Consider the following 23,242-nt stretch of genomic DNA (forward strand, 5'->3'; position numbering starts at 1 on the left):
TGTACCCAGTAAACTCTCTGTTCACTATCACCTACTTACGAAAACGACACGTTGGCAACCATGGTACGAAGTTTCACTGCACAAGATCAAAGATCAACATCCGTGTGAAAGCTTCTGGTTCTGGTTCTTAGGCTTTTTATAATTTGGATGAATCATTTGTGGAATCATACAGATTGTTACTTCAAATTGCTTCCTAGGAGTGTAGAGGGAAATTAGAAGTTACTCGTATCTGCACAACACACTACACAACAAAACGAGTAACAGACATGGCTAGAGAATATGACCATCTCTTCAAATTACTCATAATAGGTGACAGTGGTGAGTAGTGCTAAAAAGATCACCCTGCTAGTGAGTTATAACCTACAAAGTAAAGCTTTCTTCCACAAAAGACGTGTATGCTTGTCACAATTATTATAGCCTGATTTTAAATGTTTTTTTTATACCAGGAGTTGGAAAGAGTTCGTTATTACTACGATTTGCAGACAACACATTTTCTGGAAGCTATATAACAACAATTGGTGTTGACTTCAAGATTCGAACTGTTGAAATTGAAGGAGAACGAGTCAAACTTCAAATTTGGGATACTGCAGGCCAAGAGAGGTTCCGTACAATAACCTCAACGTAAGTCACGCAATTCATTACGCAAATTTTACATGATTGCGTATGAACTTCGTTTGATTTGTGATTTATCTCTTTTTTAGTTACTACAGAGGGACGCACGGTGTAATTGTGGTATACGATGTAACAAGTGGAGATTCATTTGCGAATGTTAAAAGATGGTTGCATGAAATAGAACAAAACTGTGATGTTGTGAACAGGATATTGGGTATGTACGTCTTGCATGAACCTACTGATTTTAAACCGAAAATTGTTATATTTATTACGAACTGTTAGAATAATATGTCTTCTAATTCGGCATTTCAGTTGGAAATAAGAATGATGCACCTGACAGAAAGGTGGTATTGACAGAAGATGCTCAACGATTTGCAGATCAGATGGGAATCCAGTTATTTGAAACCAGTGCAAAGGATAATTTAAATGTTGAAGAGGTACCAATTCATAAATACATAACTACAGTTTGTTCTATGAAACTTGTGCAGATGAATGACATCGTTTTATGTTACTGTAGCAAATATAAATTTCTTTTTCCCTGCCATAGTAGGCTTACAGTTCATGTACGCAGAGACATTCAGTCAGTAACAGACATACGTCAAAGGGTTTTTCGTTTAGTTATGTCCTACTAAACGTTTTACGTGAAAATAGGAAAATTATTTTATTCTTTACAATTGCGTTATTAAAGGAAGACGGATATCTATCTATAACCATCTTACGACCAAAATGCGTATGTGCAAGGATCTGAACTAACCAAACCTAACCTGTCACTGATACTCGACCTTACGAAAATTCACTTTCTGTCTATGTATCTACCAAAATGCTTATATACAAGACATGCGATCCTGCTTCTCTGCCGGCCGCCACTTTCGCAGCAATTCCTATGCGAAATTGACGTTTCTGCTCAATTTGTTTTTGTTTACGCTATGTATTGACTCAACTAGAAGCCAAGTGTGTAAATACATCTTGCCTTTCTTTGCTAACGCAATTGTAAAGAAATTCCAAAGACTAAATCTTATTTATTCCAACTTATCCAAATGTAGAGATAGATTTATGATCCATAAAGGACACAATTCTAGTGATGGAATAGAGGGATTCTGAATGCATTTTAAGGACATTAAGAAATTCAGTCTTAATGGCATATATCAAAACTGATAATGCATTGAATTGATTTTATACGTGTATTAAAATAAAAATATATACACATTTAATCATTAATCGGTAATTAACCATAATATGCCGTGCTTCATATATGCCGTTTTTGTACTCACAATGGGATCTGGGTGAAAATGTGAGGTTTACTTTACTCTTTCGTAAGAAATTACAATATAATTTTGTATCGTTTCTGCCTTTTATCTATTATATATATTTCATGTTAATTTACCTTATGTGCAGCCCCCGGGATTCGATCCAAGAACCTTTCGATTTATAGTGAGATGCTTTACCACTAACAAGCTACGAAGCTATTTGGAAGATTTCTTAAAATATTGGGTACTGCGAAGGACATCTAACTTGCGATTTTGAAAGAGAAAAAATTGGCAAAAAAAATTGTTTTTTTTTTAATGAATATAAGTTTGAAGAAGGAGAAGTAGTAAAAAAAATGAAATTATATTAATAAACTTACCGGAAAATATTGAAAATTGCATGAAACCTAAAAACTCGTGAAACAGGTGAGGAGTTGGAGGTTTGAATAATGTTTTAGAATGTAACTCGTAATCCCCCCCATCGGGGCTGTCGCCTCTAAACCTCTACTAGGGTATAATGTAAATACAACAAAATACACAGGGGCAACAAATGATATTACCAGTGAGGTTATCAGTGGAGCTGAATGAATCAGTGAGAGGTAAAATTTAAAAGGATGAATCAATTTAATTTATTGATAATAAATAAACGGATATTGCAAAATAATAAAATTACTATTGTCACATTACTTAATCCACTGATAAAAACATTATAATACCAGATGAACTATTTAGGGAATTTGTGAAGAATGTTAAGTCATGTATATCCAGCGTACGGAGTCATCGTTAAAAGTGAAGAAATACACCACCTAATGTCGGAAAACTTAAGACAGGGAACACGTATTAGGTGAGTACAAAACCGGCATATGACTCAGTGGTGTGTTATGGTTAATTACTCATTAATCACTTGTTTATTTATATATAAGTTAAGTTATTTATATATAAGTTACATAATTATGTGTTTTTTTTTAACTGTAGATGTTTATGGCAATTACAAGACAAGTCTTGAGAACGAAAAAGGAACGAAAAGAGAGGCAAGCTATTCAGAATAACGACACAGTAAATCTTCGTAAGGGACCTAAACAGAGCAAGAGAAAATGTTGTTAACACATGCAGGTTCTCACTGAAAGGTACGTAACATTTCATGATAGTATCAGCAGTTTTAAAAACATCTCTTCAGTAAGAAATAAATTTTAATTTTTTTTTTTTTTTACAAACTATATTATAGTCCCGTCGCTCTTATTTCCGGCAGCCAATCACGTTGTAGGTCGACTACATTTAAACGTGTGCGTCTTGTGATTCGCTGATGAAGATAAAGAGGGCTCGATAAATACTTAATATAATCGCCCGCCATTTTGGCTCTTTCGTTGGCGTTTGCAGAAAGCACACGAGGACGTTATTTACCGCACAGTTATTTGCTGAATTACAATGCGTTTGATTTAATATCATAGGAGCTACCACATGATAATGTTTAACGGTGTGGCAAATAGATCCCTCGTCCGGTAGCTCGGCAACGAAAGAACAAAAACGATACTACCTACCTAGACTTTATAGAGCCTTCACTTTCTAAGACGTAAGCAAAGAGGCGGAGTCACACCGGAAATAACAGTGTTGCGACTATAATAGAATGTTTAAACTTCGATTCTTTTCTAGTCATAAGCATTATGAAATGTCATTACATTTTCATTATACAGGATCTCTCTAAAGTGTCATCTGAAAAGAACAACATGATATGGAGATCATAAAGTTATGTAAATTGAATACAGACACTATCCTCTGACTAGCACGAGTAGCATGTATATTCCCTTAGTCAAATGGAGCTTACCATGTTGGTTAACATAATCATATTCAAGTTTGAAATCTGTTGTTCATTCCAAATATTTCGAATAGGCCTAAATTTATTTGTAGTGCATCACAGAGTGTAGTGCTTCAATTTAAGTACAGTAACCTGCTTGACTAGGGATATAAAATTGCAAGTTAGATGGTAGGTTTCTATACTTAATTCACATTACTTGAACTCTGTCATGTGCTGTTCATATGAGACGGCATTTTAGAGACATTCTGGATTAATCTTAAATATTCAGTGAGTTTGCAAAAGTGTATATTTATTTAATCCTCAAGATTTAACAATGTAGTCATTTTCGTTTTTGTTTTGCAATATTGAATTACTAGCCGTACCCGTGCGCTCCGCTGCACCTGTTAGAAATAAATATAAAGTAATTACATAATTAAAATAGGACATTTGATCCAGGGAACAAATTTTACAACAGCGCAAGATAATCTGCTTTGCTCATTACCCAATTTTTTTTGCATTGCATTTATTGCATATATATTTTATGTATTTTAACACGATTCAATTGAGCATAGTTAAAATTTGAATTATAAAATAATGGATAGCTAAGCTAACGTACTATTACTGCATACTAAATCAATACACTCTCGTTGTTCGTTAATTCTCTGAGATTAAAATGAGTGTACATAAATATTATTTTAAGAAATACAGAAAACGAATGTACAAAACAGCCTATCAAATTTTCTGTGCATAAGAAGCTATTTTAATCTTACCTGTCCTCGATTTACTCAGACGTTACTGTAATAACATTATAGCATTATGTCCATCTAGAGAAACTACACTTTCCAATGGTGAAATAATAATTAATTATACAAATCGGTTAATTTAGCTTCTGATATTACTTCATACAAACACAGAAACATTCTCTGTAGGCTATGTTTAATAGCTTTTGATTGTTGATGTCCAAGCCCCTGTTTCGATTGTTGTTGTCCAAGGCCCCTCAAAGACGAAGTCATTTGTTCTTAATTCATTGCACCATCTTAAACGGCGTTATTTTAATTTTAAAACTCATTTATCTCATTAAATATCAGTCCTATCAAAATTTTGTATAAAATAAAACTTATCGGAAATTATTTTTAAAGAAACTTTTGTTATGTAATATTGTTCATGAAAATTAATAATAAGCGAGATATTTCGTTTTATTTAATTCAGGCCTCCTTATAACCCCCCTTTTAAATAAAGTATTTTGAATGCCATAGAGCCTAAAATCTAAGTTACAACGAATTTAATTTATATTCCAATTTTCATCGAAATCCTTTCAGCCATTATCGCTTGAAAAGGTAACAAACATCCAGACAGACATTCAAACAAAAATGTCAAAAAAGCGATTTTCGGTTTCAGGGTGGTTAATTATATATGTTAGGACCAATTATTTTTGGAAAATCGAAAATTACCAGAAAAATTTCGGCTACAGATTTATTATTAGTATAGATATTAATTACTTCAGGTAAGTTACATGACGGAAATACAACATTTCAGTATCTGTATGAAGAAGACAAAATATTACGAAATAGCTTTCTACTGAGGGTGCTATTTTTCTCCTTTTTATATCACAGCAAAATCACCATCATCCTCCTCCTCCTCTTTATGAGTTATTGAACCTTATAGTTCGTTTTGCCTTCACTTGTATGAGGATTCTGAATAAGCACTAGACAGACACAAGTAACAGGTCCTTTCTGGTGAATTATTCAGCATTGCCATTCCATAAAATAACATAGGATAGACAAAGACATCGGAAATATATCCATTCCCTAGAAAAGTTACCTATATGAAATGTCCACTTCCCTCTAACAATCAAACACGTATCTTTTCGATTTATAACTAAAAGCATTATCACTTAAATTTCATAGAAACATAGTATAAGCCTATTCATATACTGCCAAATAAAATAACATTATCATAGGTTTATTTCTAGAGATGTTCAGTTAAGTTCAAAGCAATATAGGGTAGTAGTCAACTATAAAAACTGTGGAAAATGTATTATATGTCTTTCACGTGTTAAATTTTATGTTACCTTGTTAACATGTTTCGACCTGCTATTGGCCATCATCACAACTGGTTGTTGCTGGTCCAAATGAAATTCTCAACACACAACTCAATTTCAGAACACACACACTCTTTGACTCCACATTACACTACACAAACACACCCCCACAGGAAACAAAAGGTGCCAAGACCAGCAACAACCAGTTCTGATGGTGGCCAATAGCAGGCCGAAACATGTTAACAAGGTAACTTAAAATTTAACACGTGAAAGACATAATACGTTTTCCAAAGTGATATAGTGTTAAAAGTTGTGTTATCAAGATGTTTAATAAAAACTGTCACAAATCGAAAGCTTCTGCAGAAGTAACATGTCTGTATAACATAAATGCACGAATTAAAATAAAGCTAGTAAGCTAGTAATTTAAAAGATCGAGAATGACGCAATAAATTGGAGCAGTTTTAATGCATGCATTTCCTGTCAGAGGTACTTAATTATACAGTTTGTTTGATAGAAGTTTACTTAAAATGGCTAATGGTTGAGTGAAATATATGAGATTTAATTCCCTAATTATTACAAAGTACCGTATGTGCAATTTATTTATTTATTAGTATCGTATTCATTTGATAATTTCATTAATTATTATTGTTCATTTGTGCTGTAGGTGTTAGCAATTTGTCCCAGTGTGAAAGAAGCCAATCAGAATGTAGCAGATGTATAAACTGCAATCAAGAATATTTTCATTGTGGGATCTGAGCCAGAGCACGAAGAATAGATAAAATTCTTCAAAACCTTGCCAATGTATGCTGGTCATCATAATGGTCTATGCATCTTGTCTGTTTGGAGACAAGGTAGCCCACACATCATGTTTTTCATTTCTATCTTTTTTAAACACTATTTTCTGAATCGCCAATTTAATAAGGATGCCCATTGTGCAACAATTGAATCCAATGGATTTAGAAGATTAATGTTGACATAATAGGCATATTACTATGGCATGTTTTTTGTGCATTGCCAAATAGTAAAGAGTTTATAAAGGCAAGAAATTTAAAGCACTGTGTGACTGTGTGTGTATGAAGATAACAAAATAGGTGAATTTAGCAAAGTGCAGGGTCGGAGGGAGTTAGATTGTAGGGGGGAAGGGAATGTCCTATTTATGAGTTCCTTCAAGAAACAAATGTAATACATAAATTGAAATTTCAATGAACTTATATTTGGAGGATTCTAAATCCTTAAATACATGAACAATGATGACGGCTTATAATTAAAATCAGATTTAAGAATAATTAAATCACTGCTTTGGGAAGTTAGTGCTTCCAAAATAAGACTAAATGAGTTGCATGAAGTTAATATATTAACAGCTGTATTCAGAAATAAATAGTTGTGGTGTGTTTAATGTCCAGCCACATTCATCGCACTGTGTACTAATAATGCAGGTTACGGTTGAGTGATTACAGGAAATAAGTTTAGGAATGAGAGAAAGGTAAAAAAAGAAGTGTTGGTTTCATGCCAGGAAATGAGCTGTGTTGTGCATAAGAAACTGTCTAACTATAGGTCGGGTCCCAGAGTGACCACAGAATTGATTACGGTATTGCTGTGAAAAATCACAGATGTAGTTCGTAAATTAAAATTGTATTAATTGTAAGAAAAATACGTTGCTGATTTATGCTTTTTATATAATATGAATATGATATTGTCACTTTAGTTTACATGGTGATATATACATGAAATTTTATTGGAATACCAATTGAATTTAAGGATACTAGTTTCAGACAAACTCGCAACAGTATTCGTTATATTACAGCTTTAGGAAATGTCGAATATTCATAATTAAGTTAAATTTGTCATTACATGTTATCAGTTATAGTTTACTATGCAGGACAGAGAAATATATGTATTATAAGCTCATAAGAATAAATTATTACTTGTCATAAATTTAAAATAGTATGGAAAATGTGTGAGTTATCTTCTCTCCTCTAATTTGTAATAAATATCATGTTTAATATTGCATAAATTTATCTGATGCACCTGATCCTTACTTTAAGCCAGATATGAGAATTAATATAATTTCAATATTACATGTAAATTATGTCCATATAATTTGCAGAAGAACAAAATCATATTTAAATTTACTTACAGTGGTGGGGGGGAGGGGGAGACTTCGGTTATTTTACGAATATTAATTGATGTTCCTAATCTGTTAAAAAAAATTACACGAAATTGTAACGAATTGCTTATAATGTAGCGAGCTTAAAAAGAATAAAGGTATGGTCACATATCACTACTTTGCTCCACACCTTTTCTATTGTAGCTGCAAAATTTGCATATCATGTTCACACAGTAAATTAAGAATAACAGGTAGAGTGCACTACTTTTCATGCTGCCCAACCCGAGAGTTACAAAAGTTGCCACAGAGATTGCAGGCTTGCTCATACACAAGGCATTACCACAGTCTAGTACAGGGTGGGGCATAGGAACCAAGTGTTTTTAAAATAATCATAAAACAGTTAGTTTTTGTTTCCAACACATTTTATTGGTAGAATAACGTTTGTGAGAACATACCGTTTCAATTATGAGCGGAAAATTACATCTGGTATGTGATGTCTGTCTGTGTTGACGTATTGTTTAAGGCGCTGACGAAAATTCACATCTGTTCTTTCTGTGTCCTTTAATTCATCTAATATTCGGGGCTTATCCTCGTAAACACGTACCTTTAGGTACCCACATAGAAAAAAATCACGTGGACAGATCAGGAGACTGAGGGAGCCATGGAACATCACCAAATCTCGAAATGAGACGACTGAAAAACAGGAGGCAAAGAACTGCCATTGACGCTCTGGAGATATGTGCCGTGGCCCCATCTTGCTGAAACCGCCTATCTTGTATGGGTGTAAATGTAAATCGCCATGCAAAATCCGTCTTACCGTACGATTGCTGATTCCAAGAGTAGCTGAATGTCTTCGAGCAGAGCGGCCTGGCTGCGCAGTATCACTTATCTGACTGAAAGTTTTCTGGAGTACGCACTCTGTGTTGGGGGCCGGGCGATTTATTCTTCAGTATTGGGCTTTTTTTTTTTTTAAGATTTTTTTAACCCAACATAAGATCGTGTCACACACGGGAACAGAATCATTGCGATTAATATTGAATCTGTAGCAAAACTCAAGCCGTATCGAGATCACCGACTCGCCATTTCTAACAAAACAATCATACGCAAACATGCATCCACTGCTCCATGATGCTGACTCCAGGTGAAATGCTATGAGCCACGGAATGGAATGTCACATGGCGCACGTCTTTCCCTTTCATAATGACCGAGCACAAGCCATTTAAAAAACACTTGGTTCCCATGCCCCACCCTGTATATACAGTCACGAAGCTCAATACGTGGTAAATATGCATCCGTAGATAGTTGCTAATCACTAGGATCGCTAATATCGCCTCATTACAGACAATGGGAAATAGTACCGGCACAGTCTATTGTTCCTAGCACCCTCACAACTCAAGCTTCATGACTATATACTAGACTGTGGCATTACTTTTGCAGCTGCAGCTAAACAAAACATCCTACTACTAAAAAAAGAGGAAGGTGCTGGGTCAAACAGTGAATCAAAATAGAGAACAATGTGGAGTTACAATCTCTTCTGAGAACTGGAATGATAGAGATGAGTAATGTTACAAGAACTCTCTGCAAGTGTCAACAAGATTTTTTTCAGGGGCGAATGCTAGTCACGAAAGTTAGGCTTGCCCTTTTATTCATAGGGGAAGATGGGAGGATATAATAATTCATAATTAATAAAAATAATCAGACCCACATCAATAATTTATTTTATAATTATGAAATCATTATGAGTCATGGATCATATTCGCTTATCAGATGTAGAAATTCGATATAATATAACAAACATGGCCAACAAAACAGTTTATGTAGTTTTTTCGACCCTGCCAACCAATGCACATTGTTGTATTGAGCTTCACTGAACGAGCGCACATATTCTCTATAATGTCTGTCTTCTCTTGAATAGTCCTTCGGGAAAATGGATTTAATAATGTTTCAATGACACACAATTCCGAACTCATTACAATACTTCAAATTAATGTTTAAGAATTAATAATACATGCAGCAGCTAACATATGCATTCCGCTCATACAATTACATTGTACTCGCAAATCACAGCACATTCCCGCTGTCAATACTGCTCTGTGTAACGTTAAATAATCGTTGGTGTAGCTCTCGGACCAGAGCTTCAAACAACACATAACAGAAGCATGTGCACCTAGGACGGACTAAGGAGGAAGGCACTTGCGTGCGCATCATATGTTCGCTATTTCTATGTCTTTCCTGTAGCTCCGTGAAACGAGTAAGCTTTGTGATACTTGCGGTGTGCAACCTGCGGATGGTATTACACCTATACAGTATTCCAAAAATCAAAATAAATTTTAATGTACGTAACGCCATTTTGAGAAATACACGTTCTACGAAAATATTGGGCTTGCGCAGCAAGCATAGCATGCCCTGAGTAATCGCCCCTGATTTTTTTAACCACTTTACTGTATTGGCCGGAAGAGTGTGAAGTTTATTTTTAACATAGTCTTTTGTCATTTGCATTGTGCTTGCACTTTCTGCTAAGTCCGACCTCCTTTTATTTTTTATTGTGGAAATCAGCATTCGAAAATTCCATAAGCACTTTTTCTGGTTCAACCAGTTTATTACTTAATTTTTGTCCTAAGTAATACTCAGAGTTTTATTATAAAACTACCATACAATGCCAATATACTTTAATTGTAACCAGTAACACTATTCTCGTAAATAATACGTGCCATTCTCCTTTTTAAAACTATGCTAAGGAAAGTTAAAAAAATAAACTGTATTATCACCACATGTACTCTATCTACATTATGCATGTAGCAGTTACCACGAATCTTTTATTTTAATCATGTCAAACACTAAAATATATAAACAATATAAAGTATTACTGCCACGTTTGGATGGCAACACTGCTTACAACTACTTCAAAGTTTCAACAAAACAAATATAAAAAATGCTGCAGCTGCAGTCCTGTGTGCAGCATGGAAAGTTGTGATCAGTAGCTGCTGCTTTCCAAGTTGCACTCTTGTTCACATGTCACAATATGCAAGTTGTACTGAAGCACTGCAAAAGTAGTGACTTATGACTGTATCTTGAAAGGTTGCCCAGCACAGAGTATTCAAGGAGAAGAAAACTTAAGTATTACAACACTTGCACACCATGTATTATGCCCGAAAAGTCATTGTTATAATATTATAGTAATAATTTAATAATTCTTTTGTCTGAAGGCTACAGGAAATGGGGTATTAAATTTGAGAAAATTATTTAGCGTCTTCAATATTTGTTACTGCAAATGTGAGCAATGTATTTCATCTATCAATATATATTAGTAGTACCGGTACCAATATATTTCTGTACTTTTTGCGTATAAAATATTATTTGTCACAATAGTTACAATTTTTAACTGGCTATGGGACATATGACTACCCAGATTCTATTCTCAGGGATAAAGCGACCAAGTATTCAGATCACTTACTTCTATTGTTGCAAATGTTTGAAGTTGGATCCATATGGCATACTATTCAAACATTACATTTAGTTTACGGTAACAAATTTTAAGATATCATGTGGACAGTATAAAGTTTTTTGTAACATGTAATCTTGTTATGAAAAGTATTATTTCAGTTGTTTCTCAAAATTAATACACTTTATCTATTTGAAGAATCCACGGAAAGAACAAGCTAAGACACTTCTTGTTTTTTGATCTTATCTGCTAGCTCATAAAGTAAACTATCTTTGTAGTAAATCAGAATGGCAAAAAGCCTGCTTTGTAACAAGGTAACTTAAACTAAATGACATGTAAAGTAATGATGTCTTATGAGTGTATTAAAGTTAAGAAATGCTTCTCTGTAAAATTGAATAAAAGTGACTTTGCATGTTCTTTCCATGGACTCCTCTTCATTTGAAATAGGCAAAATTAAAGGGGGCCAAAGCTTTTTCAATTAGAAAGTGTCTTAATATTTAAAGTGTTATATTATGAATAGTTTATAGACATATATTTCCCTATTCTATCTTAAGAACGTGTGCTCTCCAACTTGTCCATCACTTAATTTTCCATAAAATACGTGTTAAAGCTGGATGTAAGACGAGAATTTAAGATTTTCATAATGTAATGAAGTTTTAATTTAAGATCAAGAATAACTTTATCACTTTAAAAGGAAAGTAATTTCACAAAGTATCTTTAGAAGATTACGTCAAATTCTGTACAAAAATGTTTACCCTAGCCAAGGGTATATGTTGAGTGAAAACACTGTGTTTGTAAATTCAGGCCTTCTTTTCTTATGTTCATTCCTTCATATATGTGTAAAATTCGCACTTGTCTCTTCAGAGTGGAGAACTGTAGCTCTCAGTTCGTATCTTATATTTCTAAACAGAGTGATTTAAAGAATGTGATACATACATTTTCTTTTTTAGATAACATAAAATACGTATTTATGGATATAAATTTAAATCTATTACATATATGCAGATAAATAAAAAGCAGGTCAAATACATCTGGTCTATACAGTAGTTGCATTTAACAAACACTGTTGAAAATAGCGTAACCATTTTTACATTGAAATTGATAGGAAGCATGATAATGCATGCAGCTGTCCGATAAAGTTCAAGGAGAGAGGATAACATTAAGTAGTTAGATATGTGTGAAGGCTAACAATTGTGTATGGGACTTGAAACACTCATTCAAATAACATTTAATTGTCAGTATATTAATTTTTTTGCCACACGCATAAGGGTGGTAGTGGTATTCTGATTTTCTTATCTCATACTATTGTGCCATTTGAAGCAAGTAGTTCTTAAGAAAAATAAAATATTTAAATATGCTATACTTTCAAGATTTTGACGTAAAAATTTCTCATGTCCTCTACTAAACTTAAAACACTGAAAATTTTCTTTATTTATGAAACCCGTTAAATTGAAGCCTGAATTTTGTTCTTTGCAATTGTATACTGCCATCTTTTCTTGTATTAGTTTACTGTCATATTTTTTTTTTTGTGAAACTTGTATTGTTCACATTAACTATAAATAAAAATTACAATTCAGTGGAACCACTACTCTTATCTTTACATATATTCCCTATGAATATATTTTGTACTTTCATTCGGGTAACATATTCAAGCATCATGTATAAAACATAGTTTAAGTAATAGGAAGCTCTTATGTACCTCCAAGAATAACAAGAATATATTTTATAGATTTTTATGAAATGTATGTTCAGTATAAGACACAACATTATATTCAATAGTAATAATCTTAGTCCACAACAAAAAAGGAGGCTGTAAACAACAGCGCTCACAGTGAAGAAAGATATGTTCGTATGCTTTAAATTTTAACCATTTTTATGCTCGACCATGCCGAAATGTAGTAATTATACACCTGGTAGCAGTCCTTTAATGCATGTCATTAAAGTACACCTATTCATTAAAGTTCAGGTTTTCGATTATTCTCGGATATGCAATCGAAAGACGAGGGAAACGTCACGGAGGCTGGAAATCCAATACTGTTGCAGAAGGTTATGTTCTGTTACTATAATAATTATTGTTAATTGTAAATAATATTCAAATAAATTCAATTTGTCATCTCGTTTTTCAATTCTAAATTAATTTCCAGGTTATATCAAGATTAATGTTCATTTTACTCTCTAGATTATATCAAGGTCAATGACATTTGTTCCTCGGAAAAAATCAATACTTTCGCGTCTGCGCACATCTCACAATTAACGAGCTATGCACAAGGTCACTTCCGATCTTCTATCAGATACGAATAAAATGAATACTTCTGAATAATTTCAAGTTAGAAATATGGTCGAGCATAAAAAGTCGTATGAAACTTGCCTATATTGGTAATTAAGACGCTTGTATGAAAATTATGAAACTCGCGCTCGTTTCATAAACAAACATACTTGCGTCTTAATTACTATCATTATAGGCTCGTTGCATAATGTACTATTTTTTCATCATTTAATGTTATAATCATATACATACATATTCATAAAATTTGTAATACTGGCAGCCTTGATTCATTTAAAAATATAAGTCCTGCATAAAGCTTATTTATTACTGTCTTATTAGTAGTAAATGTGTTATTGACTGTCACTGCTTTAGATATATTTGTTACACTTTCACATATGTATAAACTCTTTGCTATCACTATTCACTATAGAGTAATTTGCAGTGTCCTTTTTTTCATCCTGTTTTTCTGTTAATTATGATATGTAGACTTTAGAATATGCCAAAACTACTTTCTCATTATGTAAAGAACACTTAATCTATACTATTTATATTTGACACATTTAAACATTATAATTTTCGCATCATCATCAAGATGAAAGTGCTCTTACAATACCACCGTCATATAACAGGACTTCACTATTTGATGCTTTATATTTTCTTGTATGCTCTTGCTATATGTAAGTCGTTAAATGCAGGTTTGTCTTGATTTGCAATTTTACATGCACTTCATGTTTATAAACAACGGTAAAATGCATTTCTGTGCTTTACTGAAGTAGTTAATTGTTTATAGTATTATTTATAAGGATTGGAACAATACACCAACTATTTCTCTCTGAATACAACTGTACAGCATGATGCGAGTGTATATGAGTGTGAGTGTGTGTGTGTGAAGACAAAAGGTGTGTGCAGGAAGATTTCCCTAGTACATATAAGGAAGAATATACCAATGAAGAGTTAAAAGAAATTAATATTATATGTAAAAAGCAACAGATGAGAATGATATTCTGCATATTTTGTGCAGCACTGATGTGATTTAGATATTTTCAGAAAACATATGTAACATTTGCATGGCAATATTCTTTTTTTTTACCATAAAAATAGAAGTCTTGAAATATATATATGTATATTTTTTTTAGATTATTTTACCATTTTAAAGACATTGCTTTGAATATACCAAGACTGTGCCATGCATTTGGAACACATGTAAAAGGCAAAAGTTGACCTGAATATAAATATTCTACTGAATGGATGTATCCTATGATAATGCACATTATCTTTAGTTTGTAATATTACTTCACTCATTCTCAGCGTTACAGTGAGGTTTAATAAAGCAGGTGTGCACAACAGGCATCCTCTTCAACATATTTATATTGACCACCATATTTGTACATCAAGACGTCAAATGCTAGTCTTTTTTCTCCTGTACATAATCTTAAGTTCACAAACACAAGCAAAAATGCTTCTTGGTGTGTGGATAAGCTTCAGGGCTTCTACCGCGTTGTCTTGGTGTTATTGGCTGACGTTTCGACCACTGTGTTGTGGCCATCTTCATAGCAGTTGTTGGATAAGGAAATAGTCTGCCAGCTATATATATATAATAGCTTCTACTGCGTTGTCTTGGTGTTATTGGCTGACGTTTCGACCGCTGTGTTATGGCCATCTTCAGAACAGTTGTTGGATAAGGAAATAGTCTGCCAGCTATATATATAATAGCTTCTACCGCGTTGTCTTGGTGTTATTGGCTGACGTTTCGACCGCTGTGTTGTGGCCATCTTCAGAGCAGTTGTTGGATAAGGAAATAGTGTGCCAGCTATTATATATATAGCAGTTGTTGGATAAGGAAATAGTCTGCCAGCTATTATATATATAGCTGGCAGACTATTTCCTTATCCAACAACTGCTCTGAAGATGGCCACAACACAGCGGTCGAAACGTCAGCCAATAACACCAAGACAACGCGGTAGAAGCCCTGAAGCTTATCCACACACCATTTACACCAGCCGCAGAAGCCTATGCGAACACTTAAAAATGCTTCTTGTTCCTTTGCATTTCCAAGTTTTTTTTTTTGTTATTACGTAATGTTACTGTTATTTACCGGTGACTGATGGATATTATCATTCCTTGATTGCAATTATTATTTTTAATTTCATATCAATTTTTTATGTTAATGACTTGTTGAACACTAACGTTGCACAACGCGAATATAATCTGCATTCTTGGCCTGATTTGATGCTGTTATTATGTAGTTGTGCACCCCTGGTAAAAAATTAATGCAGTACTGCTGACAGACTCTGTTCATTTGTTTCTTCACATAGGAATGTCTTGTACAAGTAATACTATCATAGGTTCGTCACTTCAGTCATTTCTCCCTTTTGCTCATATAGCAAATGATTGGAAAGTCTATTGAGCTCTGACATATTGTAAATCTGGCTGAGAGAAATGTCTTTAATTCTGCTTTTGCTGTGTTGTATATAACAACAGGCCTAGTGTGAAAACACGTTATATAAGGGCGAGATTTAATATGCATTTGTATCTTCCCAGCTATTCCTTCCTGCCAATCCGTCCCCAGCCATTACTCAATGTACAAAAGCTAGAAACAATGTAGTGTTTTTGTATTTATGTGTAGTTTAAATTCGTGTTCCATTGATCGTCAGAAGAATTTGATGTGCAGAATGTGAATCAGATTGCAGGTAATGCACTTGAAGCTTCATTAAGCTCGAAAACAGGTCAACAGTCTTGTCATAAAAATAATTAGGAGGATTTTAAGTTCACACAGTATAGACAATCCATTGAAACTGCACCAAATGTATAAATTCTCCTGTGTTTGGAGTTCTTTTTACCAGAAATGTTAGTGAAATATCACCAGTAAGCTTTCATTTCAGAGTCTAAAGATTTAAGCAGTTGTCAGTGGGTAATATTAAAAGTTTTGAATAGTCAATTATTTTATTCTCTTGTCAGAAATTCATTCTGATGGAGTTAAATGCATTACGAGAATGGTAAAGTGCTACTTTTGTTCGTTGAGATATATATATATATATATATATATATATATATATATATATATATATATATATGCTCTTCATTTTTATTCATGATCTGCACTAGAAAACAGTAGAACCACACAGTTGCATATCATTCTTACACAAATTTCTTCCTGGGAGGTAAACACAATTGATAAATCTAATTAATTTTTTTTTTTTCCAAACTGGAAGTTGCTATTTACTGAACAATATATCTGCAGTACTTGGGAAAAGTGGCATAAGTCAATTTCCACAAACACTTTTTATTAACTTATTGACAACTTACGGAACATCTGCTTGCTGGGAAAAGAGAGATAAGTATTTCTCCCATTACAATAACTCATACAGAAGAAAATCAAATCGACATAAACCAGTGTGAAGACAGTTTATTTTCCTTCTACTGTAAAATTAACATTTTTGACTTGTGCCACTTTTTCCGAGCACTACAGATATGTTGGGTGCGTAAATCTGGCACACCGGTGACACTGATATAACCTCGGCAGTTGCGAGCATTGTTAAATAAACCATAATTTAATTTAATTTAATTTGGGTGTGTAAAGAACATAGTCAAAACATTTCCTGTGATTACTGACAAATTCATACATCTTAAGAGACTTTAATACATATTATTAAACAGTTTGTAAAGTAACTTGTATGCCAGTATTTCTAGAGGATAGAGTCAGTTTCTGAAGTCTTGATATTGAAATAAACTATCTCCCTTCTATCTCTCCTCCATTTTCAATAATCATAAGATTATAACAGAGATGCACCAGTTCTTGTAAAATATGCTTCCATATTATTTAAAAATGTATTCCTGACGAAAACTTTGACTGCTATCCTCCAGCCTTGTCCTACAGTCCAAATAATATTAATGTTTAGACAGGTATTACACAGGCAGCTCATATTTATACCCCCCTCCACCCCTGCTGACATAGCTAGCTTCCTATGAGCTTGAAATTGAAGAAACTATGTACTTCATTCTCTTCTAGAAATGTTATATAATTATGAGTTAAAGAATTTCCAAAAGTCTTCGTAACAGTGACTATTATTTGTTAAGGTAAACCATAGATTTTTCTATGCGGTCTACATGTGAAATATGTAAGGCTAGGTGCACATAAAATCAGATGCTGTGAGGCTCTTCGCGATGCGACATTTTGCTTTATGGTGTCTCACATTGCCTCGTGACAGCTTAATACTGTCTGCTTGCGACAACTGATTTGCTGGCTATGTGGGTTTGGAAAACTGGCCTAGGCTATAAAATGGTATCAATGAATGAGGACTGTCTATATCAGAAATTCTATTGTATTTGGTTACTATTTCTTAAGATTGCCGAATATGCCTAAAAATCTATACATTTGAAAGCATCTTATAATAATCTGTGGTGCTATAGCTCACGAAGGGCCAAGACCGACCAGCCAGCAGCTGGTCTCACAGCCACATGCCCAAGCAGAGGTGGACGATCATCCAACCAGAATGGAGGTATCCTGTGGTTAGCATGATGAGCCCCCCAGCTGTTATAGCTGGTTTGCGTAACCAGATTTTGCTAACTATCGTAGCTCCCCAAGTGCATCACGTCCTGGGTGGGTGCCGGTCCCATACACTGGCCAAAATTTCATGAGAAAATTTCTTCCCCCATGAGGACTCGAACCAGCGCGCATTCCATAACGTGAGTCCTAGGCAGGATGCCTTAGACCACAACACCACAGCGCGGGACTGAAAGCATCTTATAATACTATTAATGTAGTGCACAAACGTCATTTTGTATGTTTGTGACTACTTCACGAGCTACAGTATTGAAAATATATTAAATCAATAATGAATGATAGTATAGAGCAGAGAAGTAGACCACCTACAAATTATTATTATTATTATTATTATTTTTCATCTTGAGCTTTCATCTTATTTGCAATTTCTCCCACATTTTAGAAACCACGTTATTGTCATGATATTGCTTCAAAGTGGGATTGTACAGAACGTGTCTTTCCCGTACTAAAACTAATTTATCTGCATCGAGCTCCATTATGAATTTTTTTATTGGGTTATTTTACGACGCTGTATCAACATCTAGGTTATTTAGCGTCTGACTGATATGAAGGTGATAATGCCGGTGAAATGAGTCCGGGGTCCAGCACCGAAAGTTACCCAGCATTTGCTCATATTGGGTTGAGGGAAAACCCCGGAAAAAATCTCAACCAGGTAACTTGCCCCGACCGGGATCCATTATGAATAATGTGCACTACACAACAATAGTATTTGTAGATAGAGGAAGCGTGTAATCGTGGATGTGACTACTAAAAATACTAACACACGCACAGTATGCTGCAGGCATCGGATGGTCTGCTTGCAGCCAAGTTTAAGCAGTCATCCACTGTTGACTCTCCATGTTTGCTTGCCACTCTCGTCGCATCTGATTGTGTGCACCTGGCATAACAGATCTAAACATTAGCTAAATTTAACCAGTACTGAAATTTGCACAGTAATCTGAAGGAACTGTATCCAATGATTCAAAACTTACTACGTCTGTCAGTGAGAGAAAAATAACAAAAGTTTACGAGAAAATTGATTTGTTATAAAGGAGTCACCCTTTTAGCTGGAAGTATATTGGAATGAATATGTGCTCCTGCGGGCGTAAATAGACACTCAGTGCAATATACTGAAGACAGTTATTTTTATAACATGGTACATATAAAATCTCAGTACTCTTCACACATTTTATTGTTTAATTCACTTACCATAATGGCTGATAATTCAGTTTCATTCCTGGTAAGAAAATGTATATTCATGCTTTGCAACTGTGTGTGAAACTTAAGTACATTCCATCAATTCCTTGGTGGCATTAGAGGCACGAAATGTTATATTACACAAAAATAATAAACAATATCTGAGAATTGAAGGATTATCATGTCATATAGTATGAACTCGAATGCAGTGAAATGAGTTACCAGTGTCATATATAAATGAACAAAATTAGATATCCCTATATACTCAAAACCGATTGTGCATTAAACATTGGATAAACATTAAAAAACCAACGGTAGTATATTGTTTACCTATGTATATATTATAGTCTTCAACGTTTCCAGATTGCTCAGGTACATTTCATGTGTACCAACTTGTTGATTGTGTATATTGCATTTAGGTGCTCATCCAGTAGGTATATGATCCCAGTTTGCAAATAGCGGTTCTTCTGTAATTATACGTCATGCATGCTTATTTAACAGCTATCATATGAATGGAAATTATTTTTATAAAATTATTTTGCATTAAACTGAATGTGTACAAATTGTAAGATAAATACATCTGCACACAGCAAAATATTTCAATTTTGGATTTGTCATTTTCAGTTGCCCACATCCCTCTGCTGTCAAAAATTTCCTTACTCTGTATCACGTTATCAGATATAAATATATCGTTTAGAATTGCACATTCAAATGTTTTTGCTAATTTAGTTTAAATTTTAGATTTAGACTGGTTTAAGAATGCAGTATTTATATTAATTGCTTAGCAGAAGTGGATGTTTCTCCATTTATGTTAAAAACTGAAACTCAAATATGAAGTTTCAGAAAGGCCTTAGAATGCTTTCTTGAATAATAAGTATGTAACTGAATAGATTTCCCATCGTATAATTTAGACATGGAATAATTTTCAGAAAATTTAAAGATATTGTAAACTTTTAAATATCGATTTTAGACCGTCGAAAATTTTTGGGTTGCTACATTTATATTTTACTTGATTTTTCAATACTTAGAATAATTATAAACTGCTATACAAAGTCCCGAATTCGTCATTACTGCATTCAATTGTTGCAGGTTTTTGTTCCTCCTTTGAACTGAACGATTCCGAAAAACCACTTCTAGGTCTTTCCTAGGCATATATAAGTTATAATAATTAATTGGACATTCTTGCTTTTATTTACTGCCATTTACATAATCACAGGTATCCTATACCATCATCAAAGAAAGAAAATATATTAGTATTTGTTGTTTAGTCAACTGTCCAAAGACAGGTGTGAACCTTACAAGTGATACCAAGAAGGCACCACTTATGAGGCAACTAGGCCAAGAGATAATGGAGTAGGGTGGTCAGTTCTTTTTCCCCTCCATTGCATACATTGCCGACTGGCTACATATTATACTAGTCAGACTTCAGATGCATACAAACAATTGTTTTTTCTCTGACACATATCGTCTAGCGAGATGTACTGCCTGTTAATAGATGTACATATCAGTCAGAACTTCAATCAGAGGATATATTATATGGGTAGAAACTCTAATAAAAAAAAATTCCATCTTATTGATACCAGAAATAGTCTAAACATACAGAATAAATTTCTAAATTATAGACATCAGCTCAAAGAATTTTGAGTGACCACAAGGGTCCTGAATACAATAAACATGTATAATAATGTGATGTGATACATTAAAGAAAAAAGAAAGTTAATTGTTGGAGGCAAATATAAGTTGATTAATTGAAATAGAGATGATGATGTAATATTTGAAGAGAATCCTTGATAATATTTATAAGAATAGACATTACAGAATCAAAAGGAATGTGAAGTTCCTTAAGATAATTCCACGTGAATTTTGTGATTGAACCTCTACTGCCAAACAGCAAACCAATGACGGACCATTGTTTAAGAGGGACGTTGTACTTTTGAGAAAGATACGGCAGACAAGGTTCATATATGGACTTCTTCTCAATATCAACCTCGGTGGCCTGATTTAGGTTTCTTTCGAAACGGATAGTAAGGTCAAGAACAAGAGCCCGTTTTAAGTGTCCGTTGATAGCAATAATGTCTGCCCGTCTAAAAGAACCATCTGATCATACACAGTGTACTTCATATTTCCGTAATTAATTTACACTGTCTACAGTTATATTGATTTTGAATCCCTAACACTGAAACTCATACCGTAAAATGGGGTAAATAGAAAAATTTTTTTTACAATTTTTTATTTCTTGATGTCAAAGAGTAAATGTAATAAATACTAATAATAAATTATTTTTCCATTTGTAACGAGTAAACAAATAGTCTTAGTATTATTATGTACTCTTTGACATAAAAAAAAAAAAAAAAAGGAACAATTCATTCCTATGCATTCTGTTTTATCGTACACTATTAAATTAAATAGGCCTACAAATTATATTTCATTTTTATATGTTAAAGTAGAAAAGAAAAACCGATTTGAAAGATTAAATTGCTTACAAAGTTTCAGAGGCACTAGAAAGAATTGGAGTGGAGGAATCACGATCCTTGTATCACACTTAATAAACTCAACGGTCATAATATAAAAATGCTTTATATAAATTCGTTACTTGAACTTTAAAATAGATTTTGATTGCAGCATAGTCCTACTTTTTGTAGGACTGATTCATTCAGAAATATTTTTGAACATTGCAGAATATTAACTGAAATATTTATAGCCTAAGCAAATTTTATAGATATATATTTATATTACTACTTTATGTGGACTGTTCGAAAAGAAAATGAAAATGGTGATCTAAAATTAAAACATTTAATATGAATTATTTTTATTATTTCAACAGATTTTTAAATTATATAATTATATTCTCGACATTCGGCTTCATTCTATCAGTGATGTATGTGATGGAGGGGGAAGGAACTGACCACCCTACTCCATTATCTTCTGGTTTAGTTGCCTCATGAGCGACGCCTTATTGTTGTCGTGTGAGGTTTAAATTGTCTTTGGTCAGTTGACTAAACAACAAATAATGTCTGTATGAACGCATAGTAAATGTGAGTGGTTGTAAATTCACATAAAAGTTCTTTCTTGTAATTCATAATCTGCAAAATTTACACATCACACTAAACTTGTGAGAAACTAATTTTATTACAGAAGGTCTCGAGTATAGGCTTACTGCAATAATGTATTTATATTTGCATTAAGAATAGGAAATGTTTTCTCTGCCATATACCTTTTTAAATAATTACAACATAATTTAAGATTCCTGTGTTTGTTGTATTATCCCCCTTTGTAATTTATCCTTAAAATTCCATCTTTAAAATTGATAAAAGAAGCAAACATTTATAATTTTACTACCAAAAAAAAAAAAAAAAGGACGCTCAAAAATGGCTGTGTCTACTACAATGAACAGTATTAACATACCTTCTTAGCTTTTACAATTTCATACACAAAATTTAATCAACAACTTATGAACAAGTAAAGCTTAAAATTCCATATTCAAAGACACCAAAACATGATCTTTAAAAGCGAACTTTGTATGAAATTGTTGGCGCACACATCCTGTAGAATATACGTATATTCAATGGTCACCACTGGCAATATACTGTAGATGTAACAATAGAGACTGTTCATAGTAATATGTATCGAGAAGAAACCACAGAATTAATGTGTCTTTCAGTCCTATTCCACTTTTTCTGTTTTCACTCTCAGCCAGTATTTCTTCAGATGTGTAACTAACAGAGTTCAGCAGTTGAAATGGGCACCATCATCCACTGCCAAACACTTTCCATCAAATGGTGCATTTGTCTCTTCCAACCTCTTCTAATAAGTCACACATACTTGTTATACTGATTTGAAATTGGCTAATTATATACCATGTATAATATATAGCGAAAAGATCAATTGTATTTGTATTTTCAAAAGTTAACATATACTGTGACATTATTTACACCACATTTACTGTCTGTATAGGTTAGCTATATCGTAAAAAATAATAAATGTAACTACATACTGAG

The 23,242-nt window shown here is 33.5% G+C and overlaps 1 protein-coding gene across 1 annotated transcript; it reads left to right on the forward strand.

Moving 5' to 3' along the window:
- The first annotated feature begins 74 nt into the window (after window positions 1-74).
- Rab35 (RAS oncogene family member Rab35) lies at window positions 75-23,242 on the forward strand. Its single transcript, XM_069827883.1, has 6 exons — window positions 75-318; window positions 447-621; window positions 702-826; window positions 925-1,049; window positions 2,832-2,983; window positions 6,354-23,242. The coding sequence occupies exons 1-5, from the start codon at window positions 267-269 to the stop codon at window positions 2,958-2,960; spliced, it is 606 nt and encodes a 201-aa protein (XP_069683984.1). The 5' UTR covers window positions 75-266; the 3' UTR covers window positions 2,961-2,983; window positions 6,354-23,242.

The sequence above is a fragment of the Periplaneta americana genome, chromosome 6 (assembly GCF_040183065.1).
Source record: "Periplaneta americana isolate PAMFEO1 chromosome 6, P.americana_PAMFEO1_priV1, whole genome shotgun sequence".
In the NCBI taxonomy this organism is placed as follows: domain Eukaryota; kingdom Metazoa; phylum Arthropoda; class Insecta; order Blattodea; family Blattidae; genus Periplaneta; species Periplaneta americana.

What these genes read in the sequence shown, in the direction of transcription:
- Rab35 (XM_069827883.1), top strand. Translation starts at nt 267, where the DNA reads ATGGCTAGAGAATATGACCATCTCTTCAAATTACTCATAATAGGTGAC. An exon ending in TTCCGTACAATAACCTCAAC is followed by an intron (nt 622 to 701) that starts GTAAGTCACGCA and finishes TCTCTTTTTTAG; the next exon opens with TTACTACAGAGGGACGCACG. An exon ending in TGTTGTGAACAGGATATTGG is followed by an intron (nt 827 to 924) that starts GTATGTACGTCT and finishes TCGGCATTTCAG; the next exon opens with TTGGAAATAAGAATGATGCA.